The sequence below is a fragment of the Raphanus sativus genome, unplaced genomic scaffold (assembly GCF_000801105.2).
Source record: "Raphanus sativus cultivar WK10039 unplaced genomic scaffold, ASM80110v3 Scaffold3537, whole genome shotgun sequence".
Classification (NCBI taxonomy): Eukaryota; Viridiplantae; Streptophyta; class Magnoliopsida; order Brassicales; family Brassicaceae; genus Raphanus; species Raphanus sativus.
In genome coordinates, this window is record NW_026618843.1 from 767 (window position 1) to 10655 (window position 9889).

A 9889-nucleotide genomic window follows, 5' to 3' on the forward strand; every position below is an offset into this window, starting at 1 on the left:
TGAGCCATTATTTTCTAAACCGATATTAATTTAAGAATTTCATTTGGGTATTTAAGTCGGTTTGGTTCGGTTCGATTTGAAATCTAAAAATCTAAATCTAATCTGGTTTAGAAGTTTTGGTCCCGGCCTAATAAAACGTACGAGGGTCAAGTGGAATCTTAAGAAGAAAAAAAAAAACATTTGAAGAGGAAATGACACGTGGATTATTTTAACAACATTTTTCTCCATCACTCACTGTGTTGGTGTTGAGTTGTTGATCTCGTCTCTCTCTCTCCATCGTTAACTTCGCACAAGTCGTTGCGTTAAGTCAACACAGATCAGATTCAAACGAGAGAGGAGAAGAAGAAGAAGATGGCGGCGACTGTGCACTCTCCGATCGTGACGTACGCATCGATGCTATCGCTACTCGCTTTCTGTCCACCTTTCGTTATTCTCCTGTAAAAGCTCTCATCCTTTTTCCATACTTATCAGATCACTGTTCATCGTCTCCTTAGTTCGTAGCTTAGATCTTCAAATCGTGTTCTAGTTAAACAGTATTCGATCGATTCAAAATCTGGTGAATGTGTTTCAGATTTTTAAAATACATTATTGTTGACTGAGATTGTGATCTTCAAGATTAAACAGCGAGTGTAGATTTATTGGTCCATACAATGTTCTTTTGTTTACTAATAAATTTTATTGGTGGCCATTTTTATTTTTAAATTACTTTTTATCATCGTAGTGTTGTGTTTGACTTAGAGTAGACTCCATGTTTTTCTTTTGAATTTTCTTGATAATGCAGATGGTACACGATGGTTCATCAGGATGGTTCAGTTATCCAGACGTGTAGCTTCTTGTGGGAGAATGGAGTTCAGGGGCTCATCAACATATGGCCAAGACCCACTGCCATCGCTTGGAAGATCATCTTTTGCTACGGAGCATTTGAGGCTGCTCTTCAGCTTCTTCTTCCTGGTAAAAGAGTTGAAGGTCCGATTTCTCCTACGGGGAACCGACCGGTTTACAAGGTATTTACAAATAAAAGATGTATTTGGGTTGTGTGTGTGCTGTGCAAATAAAATATAACTCTTGTTTCTTGCAGGCCAATGGTATGGCTGCTTATTTTGTGACACTAGCCACCTATCTTGGTCTTTGGTGGTAAGCAAAGTTCATGAAATGTTTACAAGGTGTCTTTGGTTTGGTTTAAGTGTATGATTGACTTCTTTTTTTTTTTGCTATTCAGGTTTGGGATATTCAACCCTGCAATTGTCTATGATCATTTGGGTGAAATATTTTCGGCGCTGATATTCGGAAGCCTCGTGTTCTGTGTTTTGTTATACGTAAAGGTAAGTGTATCTATGTATGTCATGTCATGAATGGTGTGTTGCTTTTCTTTTTAGTGTCTACTGATGTGGAGTTTGGCTTTTTATGTTTCTAAAACTTGTGTTTTTGTCTTGTACTAGGGTCATGTTGCGCCTTCATCAAGTGATTCTGGTTCATGTGGTAACCTGATTATCGACTTCTATTGGGTGAGTTATCTCTGCTGATTGAATTCTCATTCTTCTTAAATTACTGGTTGGGGTTTTACCTAAAAGAACTAACTTCTCGGCAATGTTAGCCATCTCCTCATGAATTTCTTGCTTCTTTGGTAGATATGCGGAGGTCAAGTTTTCGTAAAATTCCCACAGTTAGTCAGTGTCCTCTTAGGAACACTTAATTCATTTAATACTCACAGACTAGTGGTGAAGGAAAAGAATTAAAGTATTTAATGGTTATTAATCATAGTTGTGACTGTATCTCACTCTGTTAGATTATCACTAACACGTTCCAGTTTGCGGCATTCTTATTCTCACTGTTTTCTTTCCGTCCTGATTTGCAGGGCATGGAGTTGTATCCTCGAATTGGTAAAAACTTCGACATCAAGGTTTTTACTAATTGCAGATTTGGTATGATGTCTTGGGCTGTTCTTGCCGTCACGTACTGCATTAAACAGGTACTTTCTAGATATATTTTCACATTCTTACGATATAACCTGGAGGTTTCTTTGAGTCTTTGTTTTATGCGAGAGTCTTACATCTTCCAATTTGTGGTTACTTCTTAAATCAGTATGAAATAAACGGGAAAGTATCTGATTCAATGTTGGTCAACACCATCCTGATGCTGGTGTATGTCACGAAATTTTTCTGGTGGGAAGCGGGTTACTGGAACACCATGGACATCGCACATGACCGAGGTATGCTTCTGGTACATATATATGAAAATTACATCATCATCAACAAAAGTTGCTTCATTATTTGGCAATAATTTCCTTATGAAGTATGTTTATGTGGCTAATGCAGCAGCATATGATTCAAATTATTATTTTCCATGTTTATTTTTATTTTTAACTTTCAGCTGGATTCTATATTTGCTGGGGTTGTCTGGTGTGGGTGCCTTCTATTTATACATCTCCAGGAATGTACCTTGTGAACCACCCCGTCCAACTTGGAACTCAGGTGCAAAAAAAAATTTATAACTGAATAAAGAGAATGAGATACATGAGAACTACCCTTGTGTGTTCACCAAATGAAAAACCTTAAAGATACAACAAGAATGGTTAAAGCTAAATGTGACAGTACCAGAATCCGGGTCTTCTAAAGTATCCTTACATTAGAAACAACAGAGTTATAGTATCAAATGTTTAACATATGTTTGAATCATTGCACAGTATGGCTCATGATTCTACTCGTCAGATATCAGTCTATGTAGTAGCACAAGTCCGTTCATGAAAACATGAGACACTTATGTCTATTTCTATCTCTTAAGACTTTATATTATCCTTCCTTTGTCTGCAGTTGGCAATATACATTTTGGTGGCGGGGTGTCTTTGCATTTACATAAACTATGACTGCGATAGACAAAGGCAAGAGTTCAGGAGGACAAACGGGAAATGCTCGGTTTGGGGCAAAGCCCCATCAAAGGTAATGATCACAAAACACTCAGTGAAGTTAGCTTATTCCTTTTTGAATTTGAGACATTCCGTGTATGAACGTCTCATGGTTTGTTGCAGATTGTAGCGACATATACGACAACAGCTGGTGAAACTAAAACCAGTCTACTCTTAACCTCTGGATGGTGAGTTTATTCCACTTTTATGCCATTACAACAATTAGTTTTACATGTTTCTCATCACAACAACATGGGTTTTTGATGGTGCAGGTGGGGATTGGCTCGTCATTTCCATTATGTTCCTGAGATCTCAAGTGCTTTCTTCTGGACCGTACCGGCTCTCTTTGACAACGTAAATTCATTCTCCATCTCTTTGGTTTGTTATAAGCTTTTTGTTGCAAGCGCTGCATTTAAAGACATAAATAAATATTTGTTTGGTCCAGTTCTTGCCTTATTTCTACGTCATATTCCTCACCATTCTTCTCTTTGATCGAGCCAAGAGAGACGATGACCGATGCCGATCAAAGTAAGTCACCAAATCTGAATGAGTATTAACCCCATTAACACATTCTCTTTGTTCTTACTTTGGGTTTGTTGCTTCTTTTTGGTAAAGGTATGGAAAGTACTGGAAGCTCTACTGCGAGAAAGTCAAATACAGGATCATTCCGGGAATTTATTAATGTTATTAAAGTATGTGTTCTCTTCTTCTCTACTTTGTTTCGTTAAATCGAACGCTGGGACTATCCAATGACCAAAAATTGAAGAAAGGGCAAATTGATGCGTTTAGACATTTTTTTGCTGATTTGTAAGCTACATTTGAATTTCAAGTTATGGGTTTTGATATATTTTATAAGATTTAGCCTAAAGTTTGTAATTTTACTACTATATTAGACCGTTTTAATGCATATAATAATAAATAATAAAATATTAACTATACTATTGTGTGACAGCATCTATTTCTACCCCTATTGACAATCTTGACCAATACTCTGTTATCTCAGTCCCAAAGATTTTATGATATTTGTCACTGCAGTTATGTGGCAGACCTCTCCCAACTAATTTTGACAACTCATGTAATTGATGTTTGAATCCACGCAATTCTAGTTGTAACACAGTTTAACCAAATGGCGATTTATATTTGAATATTAAGAGATCTTATCTTACAAGTTCAAACTCTTGAAATACCATTCTCTAACCTTTTTTTTTATTTTTTGAAAATGCCATTCTTTAACTTACAGTTTAATTTATATTACATCTCTTACTACAAACTATAAAGTCTACTGTTTTGTTATGCATGTATTTTCACTTTATACCGTTTTACTATTCCTTATATCATGTTCCATAGTAAAAGTATTTCATTATTTTATAGAGAATCTTTGGTCGGTCAATGATCTTAATTTAAAATGTGATTATGCTCTCACACAGTAAAAACAAATAGAGAGAGAAATAGGAGAAAAGGACAAAAGGTGGGCATTTAAAAGTAATGAAAAGACAATGAACATTTAAAGAGGACAGACAAATCCACACCCAAATCCACACCCAACCTTCAGCCTCATCTCAAATTCATAAATATAAATATTTATCTTTCAACAAAACAACAAAAACAAAAGAGATGGTTTTTGGGTTATGTTTTGTCTTTGTTAGGGCGTGTTTGGACGTTTCTTTCTTCTCAGAATCATGCTTTACCGAAACAGCCTTTTCTTTTAACAAAACTAAATAAACTTTTTAATTAGAAAATAATAATATTCCAAATCCACCTCATGTCTAGACAAAACTCCATAAAAGTGGAGGTTCCAATCTCGAATACAGACATATATGTTGTGTCGGTATATGCATTTATAATAAGATAACTCCAAAAGGTATAATGACAAGTGAGGGTATTCATTGAACTTCTGGTTTTCTAGTTTCTCTAATTCAAGAATCATCATCTAAAACGAAGAAATTAATTTCAAGATAATTACATATATAGGATTTTTTTGGTTTAATTATAAGCTATGTTACATGGATATGGAAGCAGATACATGAAAGCGGAACACAGATACACGGAAACGGAAACGTATAGAACCGAAGCGAACGTATTAGAAACGTATATCCAATTTTTTTATAAAAACTAGGACTAAAAGTTATATGATTTAAATTTAAAATAAATAATTTATTTATTTATACTAATTTTGAAATGATTTCATATTAATTTTGAAAATACACATAGAATAAATTAAAATAAATTATTATATTAATTATTTTTAGTACTTCATAAATAATTGACAATATATTTTAATATATGCTATGTCTTTAATAAAAATCTTAATACGTAAAGATAATCATAATTTATAATATTAGTTCTAATATTTATATATTCTATTCTCTCTATTTTATTACTATTAAATTTTAGATTTATATAAATTAAAACTATGATTTTTTATTGATTTATAACATTGTGTTTTAAAAAATGAAAACGTGATTCCAAAACAAAATCATAAGTTTCCAACGTATTTTTTAAAAAAATATTATAAAAGTGTTTTGAAAACGATATTGTGTAATCTGCTTCGAAGCAGATGTCCGATGAAGCTTCCATACAACCTAAATTACAAGTAAGATTTCTTTTGTAACATAGTCGGTGCAACATTAGTAAAATAAATGCAATTAAAATATGTGTGAACGTAACAAACTACCATAGTTTAACGATGAAGTTGAACATTTGACCACTTTTAATTAATTCCTTAAAAGGGAATGAAAGAAAAGACAAAGAGGAAGAAGACAAAACCGACTATCACGCATTGTCTGGTACGTAGAGCCAAAAGGGACAATGCCCTCTATTTTTACTTTTTAGTGTTTTTTTAGTTTCAATCCTTTCCCCCAAACTACAACAGTCCACACGTTATACTCACAAGATAACCACTGGAGACTTCTCTCCTCTTCTTACACACAGCTACATAGATAGAACCCAAAAAAAATAAAAGAAACCTTCAAACTATTTCTTTCCTCTGATGCAAATTCCAGTAAGATTTTTTCCTTTTTAGGTTAATTTTTTTTCTGGTTTGTTCTTTTATCATTGCTAGTTTCTTTCTTGTTCTTGTTTATAAAAAAAAAAAAATTGCTTACAGTTTTCAATCAGGTGTTGTTGTCTTTCTTCTTCTGTCTTTGAATCAGTCTTTGGTTTTAGAAGTATTGTACTTTCTCCTCCATCCAAAGAACTTAAAACCCTAATTCCTCTGTTTTTTACTCTGTTCTTTAACTATTTTTTTCACCATTGTTAAACTGCAGATTCTCTGGATTTAAAGAGATTCTGAATCTTGGGGTTTCTGGTTGTGGGTTCTCTCAAAGTCCCAGTCTTTCCTTAAAAAGGATTTTGATCTTTTGTTCAATGGTGACTATGTTTCAAGAAGACAATGGAACATCCTCTGTAGCTTCATCACCACTTCAAGTCTTCTCAACCATGTCACTCACAAGACCAACTCTCATCCCTTCTCCCTCCTCACCGTTCAAAGACCTCAAACCAGAGGAGCGTGGTCTCTACTTGATCCACCTCCTGCTAACTTGCGCCAACCACGTGGCCTCAGGCAGCCTCCAAAACGCAAACGCGGCTCTCGAGCAGCTCTGCCTTCTCTCTTCCCCTGACGGCGACACCATGCAGCGAGTAGCAGCTTATTTCACCGAAGCCCTCGCCAACAGAATCCTCAAGTCGTGGCCTGGTCTCTACAAGGCCCTTAACGCAACTCAGACAAATAATGTCTCAGAGGAGGTTCATGTCAGGAGGCTCTTCTTTGATATGTTTCCTATACTCAAAGTATCTTACCTGCTCACTAACCGAGCTATACTCGAGTCTATGGAAGGTGAGAAGATGGTTCATGTGATTGATCTCCATGCTTCGGAGCCAGCTCAATGGCTCGCTTTGATTCAAGCTTTTAACTCTAGGCCTGAAGGTCCACCGCATTTGAGGATCACTGGTGTTCATCACCACAAGGAAGTGCTTGATCAAATGGCTCATACCCTCATCGAGGAAGCAGAAAAACTAGATATCCCGTTTCAGTTTAATCCCGTTGTGAGTGGTTTAGAGTGCTTAAACGTAGAGCAGTTGCGTGTTAAGACAGGAGAGGCCTTGGCCGTCAGCTCGGTTCTTCAGCTGCATAACTTCTTGGCCACTGATAACAGTGGACACAGCCCGAGTGGTGACTCGGCCTCATCTTTGCCTCTTTCTAATTCAGGAAAGATCGATAGATTCCTCAATGCTATTTGGGGTTTGTCTCCAAAGATCATGGTGGTCACTGAGCAAGACTCGGACCACAACGGCTCCACGGTTATGGAGAGACTGTTGGAATCACTCTACACCTACGCAGCTCTGTTTGATTGCTTGGAGACAAAAGTTCCAAGAACGTCTCAAGACAGGATGAAAGTGGAGAAGATGCTTTTCGGAGAGGAGATCAAGAACATCATAGCGTGTGAGGGATGTGAGAGGAGAGAAAGACATGAGAAGCTAGAAAAATGGAGTCAGAGGATTGATTTGGCTGGTTTTGGGAATGTTCCTCTTAGCTATTATGGGATGTTGCAGGGTAGGAGGTTGCTTCAAGGGTATGGTTTTGATGGGTATAGGATCAAAGAAGAGAGTGGGTGTGCAGTTATTTGCTGGCAAGATAGACCTCTATACTCGGTTTCAGCTTGGAGATGCAGGAAGTGAATGATATAAAACTCTTGCGACTTGTGTATTCTCTTTTTTTTTTTTAATGAGCAAGAGACACAATCTTACTTGTCTCTTGACTGTGACTTTCTGTCTCTTTTTTTTTTCCTTGTTTTAGCAAATGCTTCTTGCTGCCTTGTGCATATAAAATGCCTTTTGAGTTTCCAGCACTGTATTTGTTTGTTGGTTCAGTTTGGTTTGAATAACTAAACGTATGGTTGGTTAAAGTTCTTCAATAGTTTCCCTCAAGGGGCTCAACGTATAAGATACTATTTACACCAATAAGACTAAGGATTTGTATCCTAATCTTTCCCACTCAATGATTCTAAGTACATGATGCCAATACTTATCACCTAACCATGTCTGCGTCTAAGAAAAACTAATATAATAGAAACAATTCATTTATCATGAGTGAGTTAGTAGTAAAGTTTTACTAGAGACTATAAATGAACATAGTAATGTGCAAGATGGAGATTTCATTGGTGTGACGGGCAGTGGCGGAGGACAACACAATTCATTTATCATGAGTGAGCTAGAGATATGTTAACAACTAAACAACTAAAAGAAGACAACACAATGACTAATGTTTTAGCAAAACAGAACCAATAATAATCAATGCGTTTATAATTAATTAAAAGCTTATGATAATGTCACTTCACTTGTAAGTGAAAACAAAGGGATGAAGACTCTCTCAAAGAAAAAAAACGAGCATGTTCAAAGCAACAGATAAAAAAACTCATACCGTCTCTGAGAGACATCAAACGGACGCAGCAAAACATTCAAACCATTCATGTGATTCGACAGGGAAGGTAAGCACATCAACACACTCAACATTGCCCCACACCTCACGTCCATTGCATCTTGATTCTAAAGAAATCTTGGCATACCAAATTTTGTTGTGTTTTATACGAGAATTGGGATACGGATCCCACATAACTAAGAGTTGGCCACCACAACCAACCAGAGCAAAATGAGACCCTTTTTTTAAACCTCTTGTAGAAAGCTTTTCCAAACCCTTAATCTCTCTCCACTCTCTACCCTCAATACCAAAGCTAGACCACATTAAATCCCCTGTGTCAGTGCAACAGTATATTACATTCCCCATCTCACACAAAGCATGTATGGAATCTGATGTGGAACTCGATTTCTCTCTTACAAGTTTCCATGTACCATTTTTCGGCTCGTAAGTGTAGTCCTTGTCAACTGTCTCTACGTATATTTTTCCTTGGAGCGCATAAACTATATAATCGTAGTACTCACTTAAATGATTACGTAACACGCCTTCATCAGCGCCAGGACCCGGCAAGGCTGACCAAGACTGACTTTTGATGTCAAATACGTCAATCCAGTTGGCATTGTACTTGTCAATGTTGCAACCTCCCATCACATATATTTTCTCATCGAGTAAAACTGTGTTTGCATACCTTCTAGCCATGGTCATGTTAGGGGCATCACGCCAAGTGTGACTCCGACAATCAAAGATCCGAACCGAGGAAGATTCCTTATTGTAGGATCCATAGGTTATGTAGATTTCCGGACCAACCGTTCCCATGTGATTTAGATCGGCAGAAGAGGAAGGTATAGGAACAATCGAAAATCCACTCGAGTCCCGCTTAAACCCAATATTAGGTTCGGTCCAAAGTCTAAACCAGCTCGGTTTGGTTCGGTTTTGATTATTAGGTTTTGTCCGAAGGCTAAACCAGCTCGCATATGGATGATCAGGCAACTTTAACAAGATATATAGACGCATGTTTCAACGGCTCCTATTTGAGATCGCGTCTTGTAGATCTCCATAGATGATAAGAGACTGTGGAATCTCTTTGAGACGAGAGAGAGCGATGGGTAGTTCCATCTCGAGACACGGGCAAGAATGTTCTCTGTGATTTCGTCAGGTAGTGATGGAAACTTCCATGGTGGCTCAGGAACCGTATTGTTGTTCTCTTTGGTTTGTTCAACTTCTTCAGAGGTCATGATGATCGGCCGGACGAGAGAATATGATGAATTAGGAATAACTAAACACGTTAGGTATCTTATCATATAAAAGCTTGAATGACAATTATATATTATATGACATGTCTTAAATGACAATTTAAAAAAAAATAAACTAAACCAAAAGAATTTTAAAATTTATAGTTTTCCTTTTTAAGAATGTTCTAAACAAAAAAAAACTGTAAAAGAAAAAATATATATTTAAAGACGAATTTCCTTAAAATTATATTATTTAAAACAGTTATTTAGTTATAGTATTTCTTTATATGTATATCCATATAAAAAGTTATTTAACTATATTAATTCTTTTTTTCAAACGTG

General features: G+C 36.3%; 2 protein-coding genes and 1 pseudogene across 2 annotated transcripts; 2 read left to right on the forward strand and 1 right to left on the reverse strand.

Annotated features, from left to right (window-relative positions):
* The first annotated feature begins 227 nt into the window (after window positions 1-227).
* On the forward strand, window positions 228-3770 carry LOC108848514 (7-dehydrocholesterol reductase). Its single transcript, XM_018621904.2, has 13 exons — window positions 228-437; window positions 782-1004; window positions 1079-1134; window positions 1220-1322; window positions 1440-1505; window positions 1856-1969; window positions 2083-2209; window positions 2371-2471; window positions 2811-2936; window positions 3026-3090; window positions 3175-3256; window positions 3348-3430; window positions 3518-3770. Exons 1-13 carry the CDS (start codon window positions 352-354, stop codon window positions 3582-3584), a joined length of 1299 nt encoding a protein of 432 aa, XP_018477406.1. The 5' UTR covers window positions 228-351; the 3' UTR covers window positions 3585-3770.
* Window positions 3771-5743: 1973 nt separating this feature from the next.
* On the forward strand, window positions 5744-7809 carry LOC108848587 (scarecrow-like protein 3). The gene is made up of 2 exons (XM_018621982.2): window positions 5744-5903; window positions 6169-7809. The coding sequence occupies exon 2, from the start codon at window positions 6269-6271 to the stop codon at window positions 7577-7579; it is 1311 nt and encodes a 436-aa protein (XP_018477484.1). The 5' UTR covers window positions 5744-5903; window positions 6169-6268; the 3' UTR covers window positions 7580-7809.
* A 527-nt stretch (window positions 7810-8336) lies between these two features.
* LOC130506675 (F-box/kelch-repeat protein At5g39560-like) lies at window positions 8337-9724 on the reverse strand (annotated as a pseudogene).
* Between the last annotated feature and the right edge of the window lie 165 nt (window positions 9725-9889).